This window comes from Nematolebias whitei, chromosome 19 (genome assembly GCF_014905685.2).
Source record: "Nematolebias whitei isolate Nwh7 chromosome 19, NemWhi1, whole genome shotgun sequence".
Lineage (NCBI taxonomy): Eukaryota > Metazoa > Chordata > Actinopteri > Cyprinodontiformes > Rivulidae > Nematolebias > Nematolebias whitei.
The window spans coordinates 18932815-18959148 of NC_056516.1; the positions used below are offsets into that span (position 1 = coordinate 18932815).

General features: G+C 38.2%; 1 protein-coding gene across 1 annotated transcript; it reads left to right on the forward strand.

Annotated features, from left to right (window-relative positions):
* The first annotated feature begins 420 nt into the window (after positions 1 to 420).
* On the forward strand, positions 421 to 25643 carry LOC119425585 (oxysterol-binding protein-related protein 3). Its single transcript, XM_037693117.1, has 22 exons — positions 421 to 495; positions 12444 to 12637; positions 15018 to 15134; positions 15934 to 15987; positions 16074 to 16187; positions 16308 to 16460; positions 16548 to 16638; positions 16810 to 16913; positions 17370 to 17459; positions 17598 to 17757; positions 17910 to 18034; positions 18114 to 18239; positions 18821 to 18890; positions 19360 to 19595; positions 20806 to 20943; positions 21323 to 21386; positions 22558 to 22636; positions 22732 to 22876; positions 23322 to 23466; positions 23549 to 23675; positions 25237 to 25359; positions 25490 to 25643. Exons 2-22 carry the CDS (start codon positions 12575 to 12577, stop codon positions 25584 to 25586), a joined length of 2421 nt encoding a protein of 806 aa, XP_037549045.1. The 5' UTR covers positions 421 to 495; positions 12444 to 12574; the 3' UTR covers positions 25587 to 25643.
* Positions 25644 to 26334: the final 691 nt, after the last annotated feature.

Sequence of the window (26334 nt, forward strand, 5' to 3'; positions counted from 1 at the left end):
AAAAATAAAAGTTTCAGTTTTGTATTTGCACTCATTCCACTTGCATGACTCCAGCATGGAGCACTGAGGACATTTCACAAGTAAGAACTTGAGGAATAAAACAGGCTTTTTCTTGTTTTTAAATCTTACATGTGGGTAAACGGAAACTACATCCCCCCCTCTGTGTTTATTCACGCATAGTTTCTGTCCGGAACCTCTACAGTCTGATAACTTTCACCTTGAATGAATTTCTGTGCTTTTTATTTATATATTTATTTGGTTGCGTCACACGGAATCTTCCCGCCCATGCTTCACTTTCCCCGCCTCCTTGTCTTCATTCTCGGACGCTGATTGGCTCAGACGCGCGTCACTCACACCTGCCACTGAGGCAGGCTCCTCCTCGTCCACGACGTTGAACTCAGGGCTGTGAAACGAGGAGCTGCACACAGTCCAAAATCTGGCACATGCAACGACCTGCTACGTGGATATGATGCTGTAGCTGTTCTTCACAGAACCGTAAGTTTATCTTTTCACTAAAACTCGCATGAAAGTGGACGTTTTTGTTATTTCAACCTCGCTTCCGTTTGAATGAAGCGGCAGACTTGACACCTATGTGCTGTCTGTCAAGTGAAAAATCGCGCTGGATGGAAACATGAAGTCTTCTCTTGATAGGTGATGCTAAGCTAAGCTAACCTGTGAGCTAAAGTATGACTATAAACATTAACTATGCTAAGGGTTTTATTTAAGCCATGCAATGGATGACTCGATTTAGCACTTCTTTTTTTTTTACTTTGACTTGCTGTGTCTGAGCCGAGGCCACCTGTGGTTTGTCATCATCATAATTTCCCCCATTATATTTATATTTATATTAAATAATCAGGCCTGTGAGTCTGGTTTAATTAAACAGATGTGTCTTTTTAGTGGTGCAGTCCTTGCCTATGTGTGTTTATATATTGAGTGAAAGTTGTTTTCTCTGAAGCTACAGAATGGATGATTAATTATTTTGTAATTGAGTGACTTTATTCTCATTACAGTGTAAAGTGATTCAGGGTCAGCCTACCACTTAGTTCACCCAAGATGATTTTCTGCATGAGCAGCATCACTGTGATATTTACTCATGCCCTGTGGGTGCACACAGACAAGACAGCCCCTATTTATGCTAACAAAACAGCAACCTGCAGATTTTTTTGTACATTTATGTTCTCGCGGCCATAGGCTGCTTTGTAATTTATCTGGGATAGACTGCAATGCTGGGGAAACCGGTTCAGTTATAGGTTTACTACTTAGGTGTAACTATCAAGAGAGAGCAACATGTCTAATTTTAGTCAGCTAATAGCTAGTTTTATAATTATTCTAACGAACGTTTGAAATATTACAAGAAAGCCTAAATTTCCTGTCCAACCTTTCAGTCAATATTTGCGAGTTTTTTTTATTTCTTCTTAAGCTTCAAGGTTTGAGTACATTGTATTATTTCAACGTCACCTTCCTCTTAATGTCTTTCTTACATGGTAGAAATAAAAGGATTATTTGTTCACTGAAAAGCTATAGAGTGTTAATTGTACCTCGGAGCTAAATGGCTATGTGCAGGCACATTAGTGTCAAATAAGGTGTATTAGATCTAGTCTGTTATTCTTCAGCTGATTTTGCTACTTAGACGCTAAACAAAAATCAATTGTATTTCTTTCAGTGTGCATAATGGACGTTTCTCTAATGAAACTTAACAGCTTTTAAAGTTGTAAAACATAATTACAAACAGTTTGTGGTTAGACAAGATAGATTTGTCTTCAAAACGCCGGGCTATGTCAACTGGTAAAGACAAAATATTTAACAAGGTTGTCCTTCAGTGGTGATCGCTAGGCCTGAACAATTTTGGAAAATATTCTAATTGCGATTTTTTTTTTTTTACCTCAATATTGTGATTTAATATGTGCTTATTTTTCAATGTCTTATGCTCATGTATTTTTCACCGAACACAAGCAATAAATCTGTTTCAGTTGCAAAGAACTCCACTGTTTTCAGCTCCGCTGCAACTCTGTCTCTGCATTATTTGTGTAGCTCTGGGATAGCAACTTGGCTAAAATGTGTGCATGAAGGCATTCTGTACCATTGTGTTTACCAAAGCTGTAAACCCAGGCTTGGTCACTATATTAATTGACATCATGTCTTTCGCTATGAACTTTGTTATTGCTCGAGTTATTTCCACGTGCCGTTTTGAAGTATGTTCATACGGAGTAATACCTTCGAACAGTTCGGTCAGTGATCCCTGTCGGCTGCTACTTTGCTTACTTGAAGTTGAAGCACGTTGGCATTCTAGCCATGCGACTATTGTAAATGACTTTGTCGTGGTTTTTTAAGTGTTGATAAAGATTTGTGGTGTTACCTCGAGAGGTAGCAACAGCAGCAAGACAGGTTCTGCACAATACATGTCGTTGCGTAGCGTCTTTTTTTTTATAGCCAAAATAATTCCAAACAACGTACGTGCTGCCCCTCATTGGTACCAAACTTTCAGATGTATCAGCTTCTGTCGAGCCTGACACCATTGTGCAACCGGTTAAAGCGCAGTGTTGACTTCTCCTGCTCTCCTTTGCTCCGCTCCACTCACTCGCAGGTCACGCAACCAGATCATGTGACCAGTCAAATTGCAGCCTTCGCGATTAGAAAATCGCGTTTTATCATATCGCGATATTATTGCAAATACAATTAATTGTTCAGCCCAAGTGATAGCAATAACTTCTGTTTGACATTTTTAATCAACACCATAAAGCTCTGTATTTAAATGAAAAGTGTTTTATGAATACAGTGGTACCTAATATCCCTCTGCTTAAATGACTCCAGAAGGCTACAGTCACAAATGTTTGGTTGCTACTAAACATTTGTATGGCATTGTAATTCAAGAACAAATGGTTTGCAGTCAGAAAGTCTTATTTCTTAGGTTTTATGTGCTGTTGGTGGTGTTCATTACTTCTTTAAGCTTTCTAAAGACCTTTTGAAGATTTTCTTTGGCTGTTGTTGAAACTCATCTTATTGGAGTCATTTTCAGTCCAGGACCTGACTATTAGAGGAACAGGTTTTTTTGTTGTTGTTGTCTCTTTGCATGTTAAGACACTTAATTTGATACAAAAAACTAAACTAAAATCAAATAAATTTGGCTCCAGTGTTATGTTGACACGCAGCAGACAACAAAGACATGATTTCTTTCAGCACTTTGTCAGGCGTCACAATTTGTATTCATTTATATAGCTGAACGAAAATTACCAAAGAGAAGAGTTTGACAAACACAAAATGATGTTTTAGCCTCAACAAGATGATTCCCAAAGTGTTATTGGCTGAAAACTCATCAACGGAAGGATGATGCAACTTTCAGGTCTTTGCTGGCTTGTTTTTCCTGTTTCTTATTGACATGTCATTCAGATATATTTCTTCTTCTTTTGTCTTCCACTTGTATAATTGTTGTCACTTTTTTTAGCACGCTGCGCAAACAGCTGTCATAGTCAGGTACAAAGACTGAATGGAAAAGTCTGACAGACCTTTAAAAAAAACCTGTGGAACAAGGCTATTTCAAAAGCTTACTGTTTGTGTGTGTGTGTATAAATATATATATATATATATATATATATATATATATTATATATAAACAAACAAACAACAACAACAAAAATGTATGTATATGTACAAAATGTCTGTGTGTGTGTGTGCGTGTGTATTTAACTACTTTGAATACTGGATAAAGCTCTGTTTGCATGCCAGTAAATGTGCCCATGAAGCCGTTTTTAATCAGCTGTTCTACAGTTTCCTTGTAAAGGGAATACATTAACAACTTTACATGCTTCCACAGCACTCTCATCTCCTGCTAACAGAGAACTGTTGCACAGAAGTCTGTTTTGAGTCTGTCCATCAGCTGATCACTGTCCGACAGATTTTTTTTGTTTTCTGGCTTCCAACGTTCCTAACCACAAACATCCAGCGTGCCAAGAGTGACTCACAGAGTTATCTCTGTGTCACTTTCTCTTTTACACAACACCCACTGAAAAGCTGGAAAACACAGGGCACTCCCACTCGACTAATTCACCAAATAGTCACTCTGAGAATAGTCCTGAGTTTAACAATGTTGTCCCGCGTCTGTTTAGGCCAGCTGGTCTTAGACTTGTGTGAAACTGTGTTTTTTTTTTTTCTTGTGCACGTTCTTTAAATAGCCCTGTGTTTAATCTTAGCCAAGTTTTGTCATAAACAACAAACAACAGAAAATATTGCTTGTGTTTTGCGTATCCATAGCAACCTCTCATTGAACTCAAAATGTCCCATATCTCTGCAGGAGGGAGCTCGAAAAGCATTTTTTGTGATGCAGCTTTTGAAAAATATGTTTGCTGCTGCTTTCTCTCTGTCTCTGAGTGAACACAAAAATAGTTGATTGCTTCACGACACATTGGGTCTACTTTGTGTCTTTTTGATGATACCCACATTAGTTTTTGTCTGGCTGCTTACACAAAACTCAGGCTCTGACTTTCTTCCAGTTGGGAAAAAAAAGTTCCTAAAATAGCTTCAGACGAGCCGGTCCTATCATGTGTTCACTCAGACTTGAAGTCTGAGGTCTGATAAATGCGCCTGTCACCGACCATTTTATAATCATATGCTGCTTTTTAAAGCTATTTTTATTTCATGCTAAAAATAAATATTACCAGATGTGGGTCTATTTAAAGCATTTTGTGCTGCTCTTTGATAATCAGTGGATCATCTGGAGCTTTAACCTGATAAATCTGTAATCCAGGAGAGGCTTTTTGTATTGCCTCAGTAGCGGGGAGGATACATACAGATGCTGCTGAGGCTGGTGGCAGGACTTCTGCGAGAATGTGTGGCAGGAAGTTGATGCTCCGTCAGTGTCGAGGTGTTTGTCATGCTGGGATTGGAAACTCCAGCCTGACTACTCCTCATCAGGAGCCAGCCTGAAGCTGTGGAATAATAAGGCTCAACTTTGTTTTATTAATACCCCTGGGTTTCCTAAAAAGAAACAGAATGTTTTACTTGTTGTCATTATCCACCTTAAAAGATGCACACTTGTCAAATAATTATTTTTTGTAATTTAGATTTAAATATGGCCACAATGTCAGTATTACTAGTCAACTTGAAAGACGTGTTTTATGGCGTTTTGCACAAAAGAGCAACACCCAACACAAGTTGGTTTCATTCGTTCATTCATTCATTCATTCATTCATTCATTCATTCATTCATTCATTCATTCATTCATTCAACCTTTATTTTAGATTCATAACTGGCTGTAACTACCATACCCACCACTGCACCCTCACTGGTTAACTGGTCATCATTAACTTCACGCAGACTCTCACTGGTACATTTTCATCTTTAAACCACTTCTTGGTCTGCTGCCTTCATACATCTCCTACATGTCTCTGCGTGAGTGCAGCTACAGCGTGCACTCTCAGGACATTATTACTAGGGCCTCGATTTCCTTAATTTTGGGAAATCGGCCGATACTTGCATAAAAAAACTGATTTTACCAATTTTTTTAGTTTTAATAACAATTGTCTGAACTTTATTTATATTTAAGAGCACTACTTCATGTCCAACATTTTTCAGTCAGGTCATCTGGACAGTTTCTTTTTTTGTGCTGAAACATTTCACCTTCGATCCAGAAGGCTTCATCAGTCAAGGAAACACACAACACAAAACTGATTCTTCCCCCAACAGCTTACTCCAAAGTGGAACAAACCAGTTATGTTGGTGCTAAGATGGTGTCTTTGGCACGCCCCCTCCTCCATTGCCGGCCCTCTTCCTTGTTGACAGTCATGTCAAACTGGTTGAAAACAACAAAGTCCATGCTCAATAATCCAGGTATACAATCCTGGTATACTGTCCAGATGACATGACTGAAAAATGTTGGATTGTATACCAGGATTATTGGGCATGAACTTTGTTGTTACTTCATGTCCAGTTAAAACAAGTTTGTATTGTTACTAGGATACCGTTCAAGAGTATGTTTTTCAATAAAATAATATTGGAAAATTGAAGGTGCATTGTGACTTTATAAAACCTGACAGTGTCACTTATAAAACAAAATCGTATCGGCCACAATCGGAATCAGCAGGTCAGACTTTTTAGAAATCGGTGATCGGCCAGAAAACTGCAATCGGTACACCCCTACTGGTACATGCAGTGTTCCCTCAGTATCTTGCAAAAAGATCTGAAGCTCTCGATCTTGATTTCTCTAAGTGGGTTCAAACATCTGCTAAGTTCCTGGGGAAAAAAACCCAATGCAGACATGTTCCTGTTTTTAGTATTCTACACCGATTTACAGTCTAGCTGTTTTTTCACTACTTTTCCTTTTGATTGTCCTTTTGGTTGCCATTTTATTTTAACTTGTTAAAAAAAAAATTGTATGCGTCTTTTATGATTGTCTATTGTTGTCGTTGTTGTCCACTGTTGTCATCACTCTTCCTTAAAAATTCAGGTCTCTCTTGTAAATGAGTCCCTGAGGCTCAATGGGATTAACCTGTATAATTAAAGGTTGAATTTATACAGGTAACTGTTGTCTCATTGAGCCTCGAGGACTCATTTACAAGAGAGACCTGTTTTAAACACAGATGAGATACAGACAACAATAGACAATCATATGAAAGTGTATAAAATGAAAAGTAAATAGAAGAAATTATATAAAAAATAGCTACATTATAAAGCAATGTATGGATGGATGATGGATGGATGATTGATGGATGGATAGAAGATGGATGATGGATGGATGATGTATGGATGGATGATGGGTATCTTGCACTGTTGCCTTGTGCTTGCTCAGAATGGGAGACTGTGATGAAATGAAGACTCAGTGTAATCTGCTGGCTTAGATAAATGGTACTAATTGAAATTTTATGTATATGAATTTATTTATTCATTGCCCTGATATAACTACTGTTGTGACTTGGTGCTACAATATATAAATAAATGACATGAATTGAATTGCATTGTACTTCATGGCTCCTTATAGGTTGTTGGGAATAGCAGTAAATGAAAAACAATCATTTTGAAAAAAGTTTTATTGAAAAGAAATATGTAAAGGGAGAAAACACACATTGTAGGGCTTTCCAGGGACTTCCGTGTATTTTAATTTGTCTTAAATAAATAAACTGCCAAGCTACTGTATATTCATCTGCTTTGGAAGGATCAAACAACATACATATTACTAAATATTACTTTCTGGTCCAACACAAACATACATAAGGGCCCAGTTTGTTTTTGCTTCTTTCCTCTTTTCAGGACATACAGTAGAACATACCCTTTTCCACCTTATAAATATTTTGTTCCCTCTTTTCCCTTGCGATTCTGTTGCATTGACTTTTTGCCGCAATAATCAATCTTAACAGGTCATTTACAACGTGTTGTTCTGTTAATGATTGCCAAACCTTATTCAAGACTGAAGGGGGGGAAAGTACAAGCTGTTTTTCTCTTACAGCGCAGAATTCCCAGCCATAATCAAAACTCATCCTTCAGTTGAGAGGGTGTAGGTAGGGCAACAACACAACCAGATGTTCATAGATCAATTAACATACATTCACAGTTTATGGCTGGAAGATAATCCGAGTAGCTTTCATGCTGCATGTTTGAGACAAGCGAGCAAGAAGCTGATGAGTTGTGAGGCAGTAAGACTTCAAATAAAATCTTTTCCTTGACATACAGAGCTTATTTTTAAGGTTTCACTTTGAGGAAGTTTGTTGCAAACATTGCTGCTGTGCTGTATTAATAAACGAGGTGGAAAAGACAAATAATATGGCTGATGATGCTTCTCTTCTAACTTATTTTGTATAAATCAAAGTTAAGATGATTTTAGAGTATGGAATAGTCTTGCCACTTTTCCCAATTAATTTTTTTGCCTTAAAAAGACAAACTTTTTATGCTTTTAAGTGTTTTTAGGCAATAGATTAGCAGGCTTTCTGTTCGTCTTTGGACTTATTTTTCCCTCATATTCAGCTCTTTTTAGTGGGATAGTTTATTTATTAAGCTACACCTAACACTGACCTGTGACTCATTCAAAAAATGTCTTCATGATTCATCTCACAGTTCCTGTTTCCAGTTTTTTTAATTCTTAAGGACATGACTTTTGAATCAGCTGATAAAAATAGTCTGCCACTACCTTTTTTTTAAACCCACCTATTTAGTATCCTCAAAATTTCTACGACATTCCGCACACACCAGGTAATGCAATTTTATTCACATCTTTGCCCAGAAATGTAGTCGTAGTTATAAATCAACGTTGAGGCACGCATTACTTAAAACTGTAATACGGTCAAATGAAGCTTTTGCACGACTACACACAGCAGGAGTTCATTTACTGAAGCAACAGCTGTTTGCAGAAGGGTGTGTGCAGTTTAATTCCCAACGTAATTAATGCTCTGTATGTTTAGGAGTCAGCTGAAAGGGGTAGGCAAGTCACAGCGTGAAAAGTGCAAACAGAACCCACTGAAATATGCTGTGTCCTTTGAGTCTGAGCTCCAGAGCTGTGAACTAAGTGGGCTGTTCATGTGCTCCAGTCTGCTTTCAGCCCACTGTTGACTGTAACTAGCCGGGTGTTGTGGTGTGTCAGAGGTATCGAAGCACAAATTCTTTCCTGTTCGTGACTCACGTCCTGAACATGGTGCAGACTGTAAGCAAAGGCTTGGGAAACCTCAGAATACACAAACATTCATTTAAACCACCAGAGTGCTTACACAGGCCGTAGCTATAGCAGCATACTTTAGAGTCCGGTAGTTTACATAAATTTTTATGCATGCTTGCACACAGCAAGTCAGTAGGCATTCCCATGACTGTGGAGTGCCTTTTTATGGCCAGTTGACATACTGATTGTGAACTATAGAAATGAAGAGAGGGAGGGACATTTAAACGCACATGGAGACGTACACAACTAGGTGGGGTCGTGTCATTTGTGGCAAGGAGAAGAATGAATGTTGCGTTACAGTGTAGGTGTGTTGTTTTCTACCCACTCCAAAGAACCATAAAATGTAAAGAAGAGTTTAGAGATCATATTTAAAGAAGATAATCGGAGCATTTGTTTAGATTGTGCTGCATCCTGCTTATGTCAGTGGTCACAGATGCTTCTGCTTTACATTGTTCCTATATTAACTGGACTTAATCGGGGGGCACTAACTTAACAACGTCAGATGTGATTTAGAATACACAATGCTGAAAAGATTCTCTGTAGCCCTGTGAGATTGTATTTTTAATAATACAAGCCAGTGGTCAATGTGTTTTTCAGTTTCTTTACAGAGATTTAGAGGAACAAACACAAGTGTAGTTCTCTGATTGGGCTTTTTATGGTTGATTGTCGAGAAAGAATTATGCTTGGTTCATGCTGGAAGGCAAAGTGACAAAGGTCAGTCAAATTACTCTCAAACTATAAAAAAATTAAAATTCTAGTTCTGTGAATCTATTCCAAACTGTGTGTGAAAGTAATACTCTGAGTTTTACCTGAACAGTACTGTTGTTTTTAAAGTTGTTAATGTCAGTATCATGCTTTTTTTTTTTTTTTAAATGACTAAGACCTGCAGATGTGTGACAGAATAGAGGATGAGGAAAAGTACAGAGCAATTCTGAGTAAAAATAGTTTTCAGAGTGCTCTGAATCAAAAGTTAAGGTGAAGCTTGACAATTCAAGGACAGTGACCTGCAAAATAACAAAAAGAAAATGCAGGGGGTGGATGGTAAAAAAAAAAACCTCAAGTGCTGAAGTGATTCAGCCAGAGAAGAGCCTCAGCCTGGAATTACCAAAAATATTCAAAAAAAAAAAAAAAAATCAAAGAGGAGTTCTTTTTGTGTGCAATATTTTCCTTTAAGGATGAAAATCTTACAAAACTTTGCATATTTTAAAATGAGTCTGAAACATAAAACAATGTGGACAAATGGACATTTTGTATCACAAATGTTAATCAGCATTTAAAGCCGAATAAAAAAAATCCAGCAAAAATAATCTTTATCTTAAAATAAAGCTAAAAAAAAAATAACAATTCTGTTTAAATGCTGTAATTTCAAAATACACGGAATTTGATCAGAAAGTATTTGATCACCATGTGCTTTGACTAAATCAATACAACTGTACATGTAGACCATACAGAATGCTTGGTGTTAGAAAAAACAACCATATTATATATATTAGAGGATAAAAACACAGAATAAACACCTAAACTTTTTCATTTACTCTCAGCTTTATCATTATAGACTCACATGATCAGTTTAACAGTAAAATGGATGGTACACTCTGAAGTCAATTATTTATTTAGTATCAGTTTTTGTTTCTATGCTTAATGCTCTGCTGAGTCACACAAAAAGCTTGATTGCTAAAGCTCTCATGCTTCCATCATCATACAAAAGCAGTGATCAAAGATACTTTGATTGTTGCTGTGTTATGGAGCTGCCAAGCCCATAAATACTGACTTTGATGCATTTGTTTGAACTTATTTTTAACAACAATCCATTTAGATGGGCACATTAGTTAGTGCCCATCTAAATGAATATTTATTCTCTATGAAAAAGAGTTCACGATAATGACTGTAGCTTGGATATTTCTGTCCAGCTTCCTAAAAACTTGACTATCTTAGATTTGACAGATTTTATGATTATTCAGAGAAATTACTTCTACATAAACTGGGGAAATATGGTGTTAGAGGTATTGTATATTCTTGGATAAAACGTTACCTGAATCAAAGACATCAATATGTACAAATAAATAATGTGAATTCTGATTTATTGGAGGTTACCTGTGGAGTACCACAAGGCTAGGTGCTGGGTACTAAACTTTTTTCACTTTACATAAATGATATATGCAATGAATCTAAGTCAGGGGTGCCAAACTCGCTTACAAAAGGGGGCCAAAATTAAAAACTTGGTTCAAACTAATGGCCAGTTTCAAAAACTATTAATTCAAATCAGATACTCCACATCTTCTCTTGGTCGCATGTTCCTCAACAAGAGTTTGATTGGTCTCATTTGATGTTCTCTGGTGCACTTTCCACATCATAATCAAAGATTACTAAAACAATTCAAGTGATGAAAGTATTTTACGTTTAACAATCGTGGGGGCCAGAGAAAATGTCACGAGGGCCACATTTGGCCCCCGGGCCTTGAGTTTGACATGTGATCTAAGTTGTAACATGTCCTTTGTTTGCCGATGATGCAACATTATATTGCTCTTGTAATAGTTTGGAGCAGGTCCTCAGTATAATGGAAGGAGAATTACAAGTACCGTATAAAAGAAATGGTGTGACAAAAATAAATTATCACTAAATTATGATAACACAAAATTTGTAATATTTAGTATTAGTAACAATAAAATAAAAAATAATGTCAAACTCATGATAAAGCGTATTGAAATAGAGCAAGTGTATGCGATCAGATTTTTGAGGGTGATACTTGATTACAAATTGTATTGGAAGGCTCATATTCATAATGTAAAAGCCAAAATGTTAAAAATAAAACATATCCTAAATAAGAAATGACTTTACATGTTATACTGTTGTTTCCATACATGAATTATTGTGTTGAGATCTGGGGAAACTCATAAAACCAACACAAAACCGGTCTACATGCTCCAGAAGAAAGCTATCTGAATTATATCTGCATCTGATTATTTTCATCAACTACTGACACATTTCTTACATTGCATATTTTAAAATTTTATGACTTAGTATAACTCAGAACAGCACTGATTATGTACAAAGCCTATAATTAACGCTTTCCAAGGTGTATACAAAAGTGGTTCAAAATTAAAGAGAAAAACTATGATTTAAGAGAGAAGGATTTATTAAAAAAAAAATAAAAACAAAGGTTAGGACAAATATAAAAAACAACAACGTCAACTTCAGTTAGAGGGATTCAGGTGTGGAATAGTTGTGAGGAGTTTCAACTGTGTTTTTCACTCTTTTAATAAAAAAAAGTATAAAAATAATTTACTAAACAAATATAATAAGGTTTGATTGTTTTTTTGGTTTGTTCTTCTTTTTCCTTTTTTTGTGTTTAGTTTTTTTTATGAGTTTGTCTATCAGTTTAGCTGGAATTCCTTGATATGTTTTAGAAAATTGTATAAAAAAAATTCTGATGCTTTGATTTATAAGCTTGTGCTTCTACCTGCACCGTTTTCGGGTCTACACTTTGAGTTTTTGTGTTATTAATTTCTTTTACAAAACTGGTTTGGTTCAGAATGTATATGTAAATTGCTTCTTCCTGCTCCTTTTCAAACATTTTTGTTTTGTTTCCAGAATATTTTGGTGGAAATATTTAAATTTGTATTTTTTATGGTTTTGTTGCAATTTTTAACTGTTCGAAATGAAATAAAGAACTATTATTATTAAATTGTGAATAAATGATTCTTTGGTTTTGGCAGGTGTCTTTCTGCAGCCACTGTTCTTTTGGTTGAGTTAGTGTCACCTTTGTGTTGCTCCGACATCACTTTGCTGTAACCTTTCTCTGCAGGGCTGGCTGCTGGCGTGGCCTTCAAAGGTCAGAGAGTGATGCTCCTGGTGGTTTTGCTGTGATCTCGGTGGCTGCAGTTTCTACAAAACAAAGGACAACAGACAGACAGAAAGCAGTCAAGTCACAATAAAATGACGACACTTTCACCCACTCACAGCGACAGCAGCTGCTCCTCCAAACATGACGTTAACCAGGTCTGTTTGCGTGACTGTGGCATGCTTTGTCTGTCATTTGACAATTTGGTTTCATTCAAAGGTAATATCAGCTTACGTTTGATTTGCCTAATCTACCGTAATTTCCAGACTATTGAGCGCACCTGAATATAAGCCACGCCCACTGCATTTAAAAAGAAAACCAATTTTGTGCATATATAGTCTGCACTTGTGTATAAGCTGAAGGTGTCCAAATTGTAACATGAGATATTTACACAGAAAGATTTTTTTAAACTTTTAATTAAATACGTACCAGTAACATACACAAATATGCACAGTAAATTTTTTTTTCTGAACGGTGCCATTAACATGGCTGGTTAAAATATATATTTTTTTATAAATACAGTAGCCTACCAGGAAGTCATTGATCACTATGTTTTTTTTTTTCTAAATAGAGCCTTTAACACAGCTGGTTAAAAAAAACACAACCACTAGGCTACAGACCTAGGCTACCAGGAAAAGTCAATGATCGCTATCTTCATTCCTCCTGCACTAAAACCACTAAAGTCTTCTTCAGCGTCAGAATTGAACAGCCTTAGAAAAACTTTATCACACACGTCCTCTCTTTCATTGTCAACGTCACTTTCATCTTGAGGCAAATTCGCGATTTGATTTACGATTCACACTTATAGTGACTGCAAATACTTTGTTGTGTACAACGAGGGGGGAAACTCCCACAGGGATGAGAAGGGGCGGAGAGAACGAGGGGGCGGGGAGAGACTTGGTTTCCAATGAAACCAAGTTTCATTGGTCCACTGTGATCTGTTTGGTAATGTCATTGGTCAGTTTTGCTTTTAACCTTTTATTTATACAGATAGTCTTATTGAGTCACGAGGAACTACCCCCCAAGAGAGACGTTTATTGGGCAGCTATGTGAGCCCCTGGGTGTGACAAGGCTAAATGTTTTGGCAGCATGAAGCTCGTTAGCCCGTCAAAAAAAAATCCATAAATTTGTTGCAGCATGGTATAAGCCGCAGTGTTCAAAGCGTGTGAAAAAACTAGCGACTTATACTCCGGAAATTACGTTAAATATCCTTTGGTATCTCTAAGGCTGTAAAGGAAGTCGGCATGTTAAACCTTTGAAACTGGTCACAGTATAAATATTAACAATTTAAACAAACTTTTAAGTTTTTCTAATATTGTCTTAAAGCTACATAAACCACAGTCTCACCCAAAGTTTACTTGGAAGTTTATTTTTTATTATGATGAAGTGTAATGTTTATTACTGTTTATTGATTAAAAGGGGCAAGGCATAATAATGAAGAAAGGTTAAACCTCTGGACTGGCTAGATTTAGCCATGAGGGCTCACTTTTAATTGTAGTCCCTGACAAGTTGATGGTAAAACACTTAAGGAAGAAGTAAGATAAAAAAGACAAAAGGTAACAGCATACATGAGTTAAGAAGGGCATACTAGCACAAAAACAAAACAAGAATACAAATTAAAGTAAATAAAAAGATTTTCCAAGTTCGCAGAGGTTATTATCAGTATTTGTTATTTCAAATATTGTTTCAGATTAGCCTTAAAAGTGTAATCTGTGGAATACTTTTTCACAGTAGGTGGTAAAATGTTCCAATATTTACAGTATTTCACAAGCTTTTAAGGCTATTGTCAAATGTATTTGATTGTTTTAATATTTAATTTACTTGTGGATGACTGTGTTATATTAATTGATATGTGAAATAAAATTAACAAATTCATATACATCCTAGCAGCATTAACTATGAAAAATAATGCTATTTATTTAGGTTTCTACGTGAACATTTGCGCTACTATCTGGTAAATCATTAATGTAAAGTATAAACAAAACTGGGTCAAGAATAAAGCCTTGTGGGACTCCTACAGGGCAGTCGTACTAGGAAGAGTTGATCCAATCGTGTTTGATAGATATGGTTTGATTCAAAGAATAGCTTCTTCAGGTAAATTGTGGTGTGTCAATTAGGACTAAAGCACATAATGATTGAAGGTATCGTATACTTTTCACACAACTACCTTTATCAAGTAAACAATTAACTTGTTCCAAAAAGACAAAGCTTTCTGCCTGAGGATGATGACAGCAGACTGAAACCAAACTGCATATGCAGAGAGGTTAGAGAGGTGTGGCATTTATTTAGATGCCTAATTAGTACATTTGTAACCCACCTTTATGCAACCTTAGATATAATCAGGAGCTTTCTGATTGGCTGATCATTACATTGTTTTTCTCCAGAGTTAGAGCAGTGGTTAACTGGAGCCGCTTTCCCAAAGCGATGGAACAACACCTTGCCTACAAACCAGTGTCCTTGTGTATAAATCTGCTTTTGGAATGGAGGAATTTTTTTTCACAAATGTTAATTTTCTGCTGCTCCTGTATCTCCTCCCAGGATAGCTGGGAGATTGTGGAGGGGCTCAGGGGGGTTCCTGCCAGCATGCAGGAGCCTGACGGTCAGAAGGGTTTCCTGCTGAAGAGGAGGAAGTGGCCCATGAAGGGTTGGCATAAGGTGAGCGCTTCACCAGGCAGCAGCAACACTGTGATGCCTGTGTGCCTTTGTTTGATGCAAAGCATATCAGACATGTTTGTTTTCATTATTCAGTTCTTTCATCCAGTTTGGTAAAATGTGTGATTTTAGGCTCTTATTGTTTTCCTGATAAAATCCATTTGTTATATTTGACATTTTAAGTCAAACCTTAATATGTAACCAAATCTCTGTCCTGCTTTCTTCTAACACCTCAGGTTATGACTACCTTTCTTCCTCATCACTGGTACATATCTCCATCTTTCCATCCCCAACTGATTACAACATGAGCTTAACACATCTTCCTCTTCTTCTTCTTCCTGTAACTCTACTCATATGTGGAAACTTTAGCCTTAAAACACGATGGAATTGATGTGTTAATAGTTCACATGCCATCTGATAAGGGAGGTCCAAGTTCTGTCAGGGAGCCATATCAGAGCACACGTCTGATTATAAAAACTGAAAAGTTCTTGTAAAGGGTGGCTTGGTCTGTTTGTGAACATTTTATTTCCTGCTAATCATTTATTTTATTGCAGCTGTTGTAAAATTTAAATGGCACGGTCAACATAAAAGCATACAATATTTACTTTTTCAAAAAAATATTATTTTTACATAGCACTGAAATGAGCGATATGTTATAAAGCCTAAAAAGTTGCCTACATTGTTGCTGTCTAAATTAATAAATTATAGTTCTCAGTGGTCTTTATGAAGTGGTGGTGTTGTTGCAGTTGCAGCAACCCTCTCTTAATTTCTTGAAAACTGATTTTGTTTTCTTCTCATTTAGAGATACTTCGTCTTGGAGAAAGGCATCTTGAAGTATGCAAAGCGTTCAACTGATGTAAGTGTAATCCCAATAGCGCCATCTGTCAGTCATTTCTTACACAACCGTACAAACTAACTCAAAATCAATCATTTTAACCTCAGCTGCAAAAGGGAAAGCTGCATGGCTGCATAGATGTTGGGCTCTCTGTGATGTCAATCAAGAAGAAAGCCATGTGTATTGACCTGGACACAGAGGACAACATTTATCACCTAAAGGTAAAGCTTAAATCTGAGCTGTTTCTCACCTGTAGGCGTTTCCTTTGCCCGTTTCATCCAAAGACATTCACAGAAGCTTTCTTCAACTCACCAGTTTGTCTTTGATTCTCTGTAATCCAGGTGAAGCCCCCAGAGCTGTTTGAAGAGTGGGTGTCAAAGCTGCGTCACCACCGTATGTTTCGGCAAAACGAAATTGCCACGTATCCCCACGAGAGGCAACTCTTCCACCCCCACGCCACGTCCTCGCCTTCTCTAAACGACTCTCTTAGAAAAGTGAGTAGAAGAGACAAAATGCCTAAACAGATGTGTTATCTGAGACTGTGCGCATAATCTTTTCATTTTTCTTTCATCCTCATCCAGAGAGCCACTCTCACTAAGCAGTCATCAGTTCACCAGTCTAAGGTCAGCTCCTGGCTCCATTCTTCTGAGGAGATGAACAAATGTGGCAAAGGTTGCTTGTTTTCTTTTCATCACTTCTCTGCTGCCTTGACACAAATTATAACCTGTTTACATCTCTGTCGCAGCTTGTCTCATCGCAGCCCTTCACGTCCCATTTTAGCCCTTATCACTGTGCCTGCGTGCAAACACGCTTTTATCTAATAATAATCTGCTGTTCACTCAGAGCTGGAAGAATGCGAGTCTTATCTGCTGGAGCTCAACTTGCTGCTGAAGAGTATGGAAGTCTTGCACCGCACATACTCGGCCCCGGCCATCACTACTCTACAAGTAAGCAGAGATGCACAGATTGAGTTTGCTTTAATCTGTGACTGATGGATGACATTAATGCCTTCATCATTCTGCTGAAGTGGTGACACTCAATTATATTATTCTTGTCACATTCTGATTCACTACCACAAACAGTGCCTGTTTAAAGTGCCTAAAAAAGACCAGGTGATTTACAGTGTTTGTTTTTGTGTTACATTAAACAGAACATCAAGTAAGAAATGCGTCTACACAGAAGTTCATTTGTTCACACATGTTGGTTACAATTCATAGCAGTGGGTCAAGTGGTAGTTGTGTAAAACATTCAGGCAGAAGTTCATCTCAGTTCTTCATATATAACCTCAAATCTCTTTATGTTAAGTAATGAGCATATATGCAGTCTTGCACACCTGAAACTTTAACATAATTCAGAACAGCCATGCTTACGTTACGGCTTGTTTATTTCTTCTGGCTCCACAGGCATCCACTTTTGAAATTCCCAAAAAGGAAAAAAGGCCAAAGAGATGGAGATCCAAACACAATGGCAAAGAATCCAAAGCCACCCTACAAGTACATGTCCAGATTTTTCTTTTAATTATTATTATTATTATTTTTTTTTACAGTTGCCTTTAATTAATACAAGCATACAAAAAATACATTCACAAAGGAATAAAAAGAAAATTAAGGCTTGTTTTTTCTGCATTTCAGGTTCCAAGTTGTATCTCTACGCAGTCTCCTCGTCTTCATGCGTCCAATCCCAACCTCTCCACCACAGAACCAGGTACACAGGAACCCTGCCCTCAGTCCCCAGATTCCCCTACAGAAGCATCACTCCTACAGCAGGACTTCTGCCGACTGGCCGACAACAGTGAGTTCATACTTCTAGATTTGCGAAGATTTACTGTAGAGAGGAGAAAAAAATACTTTTTCTGTTTTCTTCTATATAGGAACATAGTTTCCATGACAACTTTGTAGCTCCTGTTCTGTTTCTTATTCATGCCTGGCCTTCCTTCTCTGCAGTCCATGCTACTCTGAAATCAGCGTTTAGTACTCTGTTAGCAGAGAAAGACAGACTGAAGTTCACCATCGACCTGCAGGCCCCCCAGCCACCTCAGATCATTGGTTTGAAGACTAGCTTTGCCTCAGTGAGTAGCATCTCTGCATGATTACGTCCAGCTTCATGTGTCATTTAACTAATTTCTCTAAACTGAAATCTTTAATCAGGAATGCTCAGCTCCATCCCTGGTCCACCAAGTTTCCAGTGAGAGCAGAGCCTCTATTCCAGACTCGATATCAGAGTTCTTTGATGCCCAGGAGTACCTGCTCTCCTCGTCTTCATCTGAGAATGAGGTCCGATCATATTCCCTATGTTTTTCCCCATGTTCAAACCTAAATAAAAAAAAACTCACAGACAACTCGCGTCAAATGAATGATCCCAAATACTGAATGTTTAATAATAAAGATTCTTGAACTTGAACTTGTTTTGTCCATCTTTATATAAATGGGTGTTGAGTGTAGATGTCTGGTGTTTTTAAATACAGTAGCAGCTACACAATGAAAGAGGAGAAAACTATTCTCAGATCTGAAAGCGACGGTTATGGTCTTGCCACGGTTGCACTTTCACAGCAAGCAGGACGTCAGTCAATGTTCCCGCTGAGCAGACAGCCGACAAGCTCACAAGAGTTTAAAAATGCACACAAAACACTTTCTTTACACTTTACTCAGTGCTGGTAATGAAAATTTAAATGAGCTCAAATCAGAATTATAAACTCAAAAAATATAAATGCATTAATTCATTTTAATCTGAGACAAGCACATTCTCAAATGTGACAATGATGATAAACAATAAACGGATGTTCCCTCTGTGTTGGTCTCTAACTCTGCATCCTGGAGCCTAACGGATATTTCCTCGTTGATTTTTGTGTCTGCAGGCGTCTGACGATGACTCGTATAGCAGTGATGTCAGCGACACCGTCTCCATGGATACCATCGATGGAGGCAGTGCGAGACACAACTCTGGCATGAGATACAGTTACAAGATGTGCATGTGTTTGTGTTATGTTAAATCATAACGAACCCGTTTAACAGATGGAAGGATAAAAAACACTTGAAGAAACTTTCTGAGTTTTCAGTTTTTGGTCATCGTTTTGTGACTACGTCTAATCGTCTGTGTTGTGTTTTGAAGCCATCATTAAATAAATGCTGAATGTTTAGACTCAGTGAAATTACTCACTTGCTCTGAGAACATGTCGAACACGAGCATCGTAGACTTCCAGACATGTTTACAAACTCAGTGTGATGCCTCATCATTTAGTCTGAACAGACTTCTGCAGATGATGTTAGTTTCAGATTTTCACTGCCTCCATGTATTTGTTCAGCAGAACAGATGGACGTTAAAGGCATGCTTCCATTTCATTTTTGCCCTCGCACATTCTCCACCTCTGTTTATAAAACACCTTTTCTCCTCCAGTCAGCAGCGTGGTGACCCTCACTCACCGACGCTCCGTGCTGCCGTGCCCCTGCCCGTCCAACAACGTGAGCCTGTGGAACATCCTCAGAAACAACATCGGCAAAGACCTGTCTAAGGTGGCCATGCCTGTGCAGCTCAACGAGCCGCTCAACACCCTGCAGAGGCTGTGCGAGGAGCTGGAGTACAGCGACCTCCTGGACGCCGCAAACCAGACGCAAGATCCGTACCAACGCATGGTGAGCTGAACATTTATGACCATACTGCATCAAAATGACTGAACAAACAAGATACATATTTTCATTTCACTAAAAAAACTCATGAACATGCTGCTTTTATTTATTTATGGTACAAATTGTACATTTAGTTATGTACAACACACTCGTTACCGCAGTACAATATACAATTCAGACAGAAGCATGAATACAGCAGTCCCTCGTTAATCGTTGGGGTTAGGTTCAGGACACCCCCACAATAAGCAAAAATCCACGACGTAGGATTGCTATGTATTTATTTTAGTCTTTTTTTAAATTTTATAAAATTTATTTAACACTTAAGTTAAATTGACGTAGGTTTCTAAGTTGAAACAACAAACCAAAACAGTTCAGTCAACTAATAAATTTAAATCAATTAAACTAAAGCAAAAGTTTTTTTTTAGCAGGAGTTTATTAATCAAGATAACTTGATAATGTTTTTTCACCAGTACGTAGTGTACTGCTTGCTTTCTGGTTCTGCAGACCTACCCTGCAGCAACGAAGTCCACATTGTTCTAAACTCTTAAACCTACGTAATTTTAACTACGCACTGCTGCAAAATTTTGCGTACTTGCTCTGCAGAAACAGCTTCTCAGTTCGAGTCCGACTGAGTCCAAATCTGGATGAAAAAAGTCCCGGTGGAACGCCTGACCTACGGGCGTTGTGTCCCCACTTGGAAGTCCTTGTGGTCCAGCAAGCTGCTCTCAGATTGACCGATGAGTCTGGAGGTCTGGTTCTGGTCCGGTTCCCAGTGGGTTCCGTGCAGCTCTTTGCATCCGCTGGGCGCCAAAGTCACTGTATGAATAAGCACCAAACTTTTTCCAGATGAGATCAAAACTTCCCTCGACGTATTTCAGCAGAGGACACTGGGGCTTCTGGGAAATGTAGTTGTTATGAGTAGGGATGCAGTGTAGGCTGATTGAACAAAAACTACAAAATGGCAGCGCCTGTCCAAAGTATTTTATTTTTTCGTTAACTTTTTAATGTACATTATCTAGTACCATCCCAATCACGTGAATAATATCAAAGTTGACAATCGTGTGTCGTGTACAATTTTTTTTTCTCGTGTACAATCTTACTTTGAAAAACCACGAAAGAGCGAGTTCGCGAAAGTCGAACTGTGAAGTAGCGATGGACTACTGTACCAACAACACACAGAGTAAATCTTTACTCGTCCTCCTCTTGTCTTTCACAGGTGTATGTTGCAACGTTTGCGATATCTGCCTACGCTTCTACCTACTGCCGAGCAGGGAGCAAACCCTTCAACCCCGTCCTGGGAGAGACGTACGAGTGTGCCAGACTTGATAAGGGATTCAGGTTTATAGCCGAGCAGGTAGACATCATTCCAGCCTGTTAACACTTTTATAAAATATGTAACAAAGTCTCAAATGTTTAACAACAGTCACTGTGACATTTTTATCAGGTTACCTCACGTTACAAGAACAGGTTAGAAACTGGAAGAACTTCTTCCTTTTGTAGAAACTTCACTCCTTTCCCTACAAAACATGTAAACAAGCAGTGAAATGAAATTGTGTTTGTTTACAGTAATTAGACGGATCCCTTGAATAATCATAATGTAGCAATGGTTTCAAAGCTGATAAAAATATTTCAGGGGTCACCTCTGAAGGTCCTTATGTCAACAGATTATTGAATTAATAAAAAAACAAAAACGATTAGAATAAAGGGCCTGACCATTTCTCTTCTATTTCCAGGTGAGTCATCACCCACCTGTGTCGGCGTGTCACGCGGATTCAAAGAACTTTTGCTTTAAGCAAGGTGAGAATGTGTTTGGGTTAAACAGCCCCTGTCCTCTGTCTGAAACGTAGACTGAATCAGTGCGGCCCCGCCTTTTGTTCCTGAGTTCTCCCCGCATGTTGTGGGTTATGGTCAAGGTGACAACTGGTGGTCAACCCTGCGATAACAATGTGTTTGTCTTAATCTGTTGAAATTCTTGTTTATCTGTTTATCAATTCCAGTTAAAGGAACAGCTGCCTGTTGTCATGTTTGTTTAAAATGTGTTATACTGTATTTTTTGGACTATAAGGCGCATTATAGAGCTGTCATTTCGAACTCGGAGCCCGGCCCTGCCCGACCAGGATTCGGACCAGGCCGGTTCATAATAATGTGCTTAATGTGTGGGCTGGGTCAGTGTCGGGCTTTTGATTGCTTCAGCGGACGCGCACGGCTGACGATCCAATCATATGGCAGCATGGCTTGCCATACTATCACCTGCCCCATGTGTCCATTTGACCGCATGCAGACCGGCCTTAAAAGAGGTAAAAAGTTCAGTTAAGCTTCAGATGGATTACTGCCAGTGATCCATCGCCCAAATGGACGTTCATTCAGCCGCTGCACTCAGCGGACGTGCGCGTCCGACGACCCAAATGTGTCGCATCATAAAATATCCGACATGTCAGAGCAGGGTCCAATGCAGGCAGAAACATTTAATGTGCTTTGACCACCATGGAGTGCCGAACACCCCCTCAGCTCCGATCTTCTGCCCCCTTTATTCAACCGCGCTCGTCTGCTGACCAGCAGTCAAAGCTTAATTAAAAATGTCTGTTTTTTTTCAGGTTAGGACCTGTAATTACTGTTAACTCATCGGATCGGGTGGGGTTCGGAAATGACGGCTACGGGCTGGGACCGGGTCGAGTCGGATTTTTTGGACTCGAATGCAACTCTAGCGCATTAAGCGAAATAAGTTCATTTTGACCAATTTTTGAGCGCCGTGGCGTGTACCACATAAAATCGGTTTTAGGTCATTAAGCACAACCAGAATTAATACATAAGGCGTACCAGATTATAAGGCTCACTGTCGATTTTTGAGAAAATTCAAGTGCGCCTTATAGTCCAAAAAATACGGTAATTATGATCATTTACTTTCTTTTGCCACATGCATATAACTCTTTTTTTAATGGAAGATTTTTTTTTTGTTCTTGTCTTTCAGATGTGCGGTGGAAAAATAAGTTCTGGGGTAAATCCATGGAAATCGTTCCCATGGGAACCACACATGTCACTCTACCTGCGTAGGTCTTTTCCATATTCTGTGTGCGTAAATCCAGTGAGCGTCTATGTCCCTGTGTAGTTTTAAATTAGAGCAGCCTGTGTGGTGTCTCTCCAGATTCGGGGACCACTATGAGTGGAACAAAGTGACGTCCTGCATCCATAACATCCTCAGTGGCCAGCGCTGGATTGAACACTACGGGGAGATGGCCATTAAAAACATTAACAGTGATGTTTGCCAGTGTAAAGTGACATTTGTTAAGGTGGGGGAACAAGTTGTGTTTTTTGTACTTACTGTCTGCTGAGTGTTTGATTTAGCTGTAGAGAGAAATCCCTCTTCAGGGGGATTCTGTCTATAGAGGCTAAATGTTCTGAATGGTATCTTCATACAAAGCTTGTCAGAGGGTTGTAATTGGTATGGCTAATTGGAATGTAGCACAAATCTTGGCTTTATTCATCTCTGACCATTTGATTTGTATCTGTCACAGTTGTTATAACACATCTTTGCCATCTATACCTCTTAGAATAAATGCATCGTCTTTTACTGCAAGTCAAGGCCAATTGTGTCATCTAGTGGAAAAGGGAAGAACTGACTGCCTAAAAATGAAGACAAGCACTGAAAACTGGACGTTTTATTATTGGAATATGGACAAATCATCTCATCGTGAACGTTGGCATGCGTTTGATTGCTTTGCTTCTTCTTTTTAGGCAAAATCCTGGAGCTCGACAATAAACGAAATAGAAGGTGTGGTTACAGATTCAAATGGAAAAGTGGTACACTCCATTTTTGGGAAATGGCATGAATCTGTGTTTCAAGGAGACCCACCCTCTGCTACGTGTATCTGGCGAACGAGTGAGTGAATGCGCTCAGTATTTGTCAGCTTTTTAATGTCAGGAAAGCTGAGGATGTCGTTTTGACCTTGTGTTGTCTACAGATCCAATGCCGGATGAGCAGGACCAGTACTATGGTTTCACCCAGTTTGCAGTGGAGTTGAACGAACTGGACTCGACTTTAAGACCCCTGCTGCCCCCCACAGACACGCGCTTCAGACCAGACCAGAGGTTCCCACATTTCATTTATGTTTTCTGTGCAGAGTCACAATACTTTTTTATTTATTAGTATTTTTACAAGTTAAATGACTGAGTTAAAGTTGATCAGTTGACGCACTTAGTCTTAAATATTTATCTGCATGTCAAAAAACAGATGTGGTGAGCCATGTCTGCTTTTGTCCACACTCAAAAGTAATCAAAGGCACATGTTGGATTGTCTTAAATGTTGACAAACAAACATATTAAATGAGATGAGTTGATTTATTTATCCTTGTTAAAATTTAAATCTAACAACTGAAAAGCAACTTGTTTAATCGAAATGGACAAAAAGGCATTGTAACAATTTTCTATTCAGTTGTGTTAAATTGTTTATATATATATATATATAATATATTAAAGTAACTAGTTGTGACAGTTTGGATCCTGTCTACACTACGCTGGATATTTTTTATTGAATTTTCTTTGATCCATCGATTAAAAAAAAACTTCTTACATGATTCTAACAAATTGCTGTAGTTCCCAAAATTTGCCACTAGATGGCAGGAACGTCCACATTACTAACATCTAAGAAAACAAACATTCGTTACATGGATGAAAACTCACAAAATACCTTTTTTCTTTATGCTCGTGTATAATTTCCTCTCGGTTAAACGTTTCAGCACACAAAGATTAACAGCAATAAGATCAGAATAAAGTGAGACGGGTGCAGAAAAGCATGTTTCAAACGGCTTCATTGTTGTACTTTCTAAGGCACAAATTAAAAAATGCTGCCGTTTCTACAAACCTCTGAATCTCAAGTCCACACCGATGCATCAAAAACAGAATTATTAAAAAAAATAGCCTTTTAATATTAAATTTCCACACCAAACACTTTTTGCACGACAAGAAGCAAAATAAATAAATGTTTTTTTTTTTTTATCCAGTCGCCATAATCTTTTAGAAATTACTGAACTTCATTTTTGTTGATGATTTGCAACCTTTCTGGATTGGCTCAATTAATTTTTAACTATTTTCTGAATGAACTCACCCGTCTTTGCAAAGTTAATATAAATCTTGTCTCCAGTACGTTCTTACTTGTTGAAGACTGACACAAATACTTGAAAAAAAAATATTTACGTGACATGACTAATTTTTGTTACATCAAATTGTTTCCTTTATACAATGTGATTTCAAACAAATTTGACTATAACTAATAAAAGAAAAGCATTCACTAAGAAATATATTATTTGGCCCAACCGATTAAAAATAATTAAATTTGGCTTAGAAAAAACATTGTTGATTAAGACCAGACACATTAAATTACAACATTACTGATTCATCTTGGGGGGAAACAAAGGGTTGTTTTTAAGTCAATCAAATCAGAAATGTGGACATCACCATGGCAACAGATGGATGAAATTAATTAAAACACAGTCCAGGATACAGCGATTCTAAATGTGTTGTGAGATTTTAAACCACCCTCTTCAAACAAAGAGCACATTATCAGTTTAAGTACAGGTTTGTGTTCTTACTGGAAGACCTCAGAGGGTTGATGACTCCTAACAGGTATTCACAATCTGGCTTCTTCTTCCAGGCTGCTGGAGGAGGGAAACGTGGACGGAGCTGAGGAGCAGAAACAGAGGATAGAGCAGCTCCAGAGGGACAGGAGAAAAGTGCTGCACGACAACCACATGACCCATCAGCCGTGGTTTTTCAAGTAAAGCTTTAAAATGATTTGATTATTAAAATCGCATTAAATAGGTTGACTCTGACAGATTTTAATGTGAATCTGACTGATTTACTTTTGAAGACACAGTATATTCATTTTGTGTGCTTTGTGTGGACAGGAAATCCAAGGACGACACGTGGGTGAGCAACAACACTTACTGGGAACTGCGCAAAGAGCCCGGCTTCAGCAAAATGGACTTTCCTGTGTTGTGGTGACCCCTGGGTCCATACCATTCACTAACTTATAAAAGGAGAAGTGTCTAAAACTGAACTGAGACCAGAGTCAAGGAGCCCTGACCTGGTTGATCTGCTCTGTCGCAGTGTCCCAAATCCACATGGGCCTCCTGCTTCCTTATTTTGGACCAGCGTACGCAGAACCTGCAGTACTTCTTTTTGTTGATTTTGTTTCTGTTCTTCAGTAGTTTTGTGCAACTGCCCTACTTTTAGCTGTAATTTACACAACGTCAGTGCAGACTAAATGGCATATCAGTGGAGGCTCTCACCAAAGTGCCTTTTTACTGTAGTGCTGCTGTTATTCAGAGCCTGAATAAAGTCAGAATGATACTTCAGCTGGAGAAATGACCTGAAACTTCTGCCAAAGGTCTTAACACACTCGTGTATTCCCACCTTGAGTCACTCCGGAAATTTGTGACGGCATTCGTAACAAACTGATCAAATTTTTATTTAAAGAAACACATCATGTCTTTGCTTTGAGCAGTCATGTCTGTACTAGGACTATAGATTTTAGTTTGTTTGAGAAAACAGCAATAATTCATCTTCTTGGAAGGTTTAATAAACTTTGGAGCAGGTGAAAGATTGAGAGTGCAAACAGTTTTTATTTATTTATTTACATGAGGGGAATGTACACACTTCACACAGAAAGACCTGGGATTGAACCCAGGACCTTCTTGCTGTGAGGCAACAGCACTAACCACTATGCCACTGGGCTTTCTCCAAGAATAAG

Bases quoted from the DNA above. Each gene is read 5' to 3' on its own strand.
- LOC119425585 (XM_037693117.1), top strand. From the start codon at position 12,575: ATGACGACACTTTCACCCACTCACAGCGACAGCAGCTGCTCCTCCAAA. The intron at 16,188-16,307 runs GTAAAGCTTAAA...TCTGTAATCCAG, and splicing joins ACAACATTTATCACCTAAAG to GTGAAGCCCCCAGAGCTGTT. The intron at 19,596-20,805 runs GTGAGCTGAACA...TGTCTTTCACAG, and splicing joins AAGATCCGTACCAACGCATG to GTGTATGTTGCAACGTTTGC.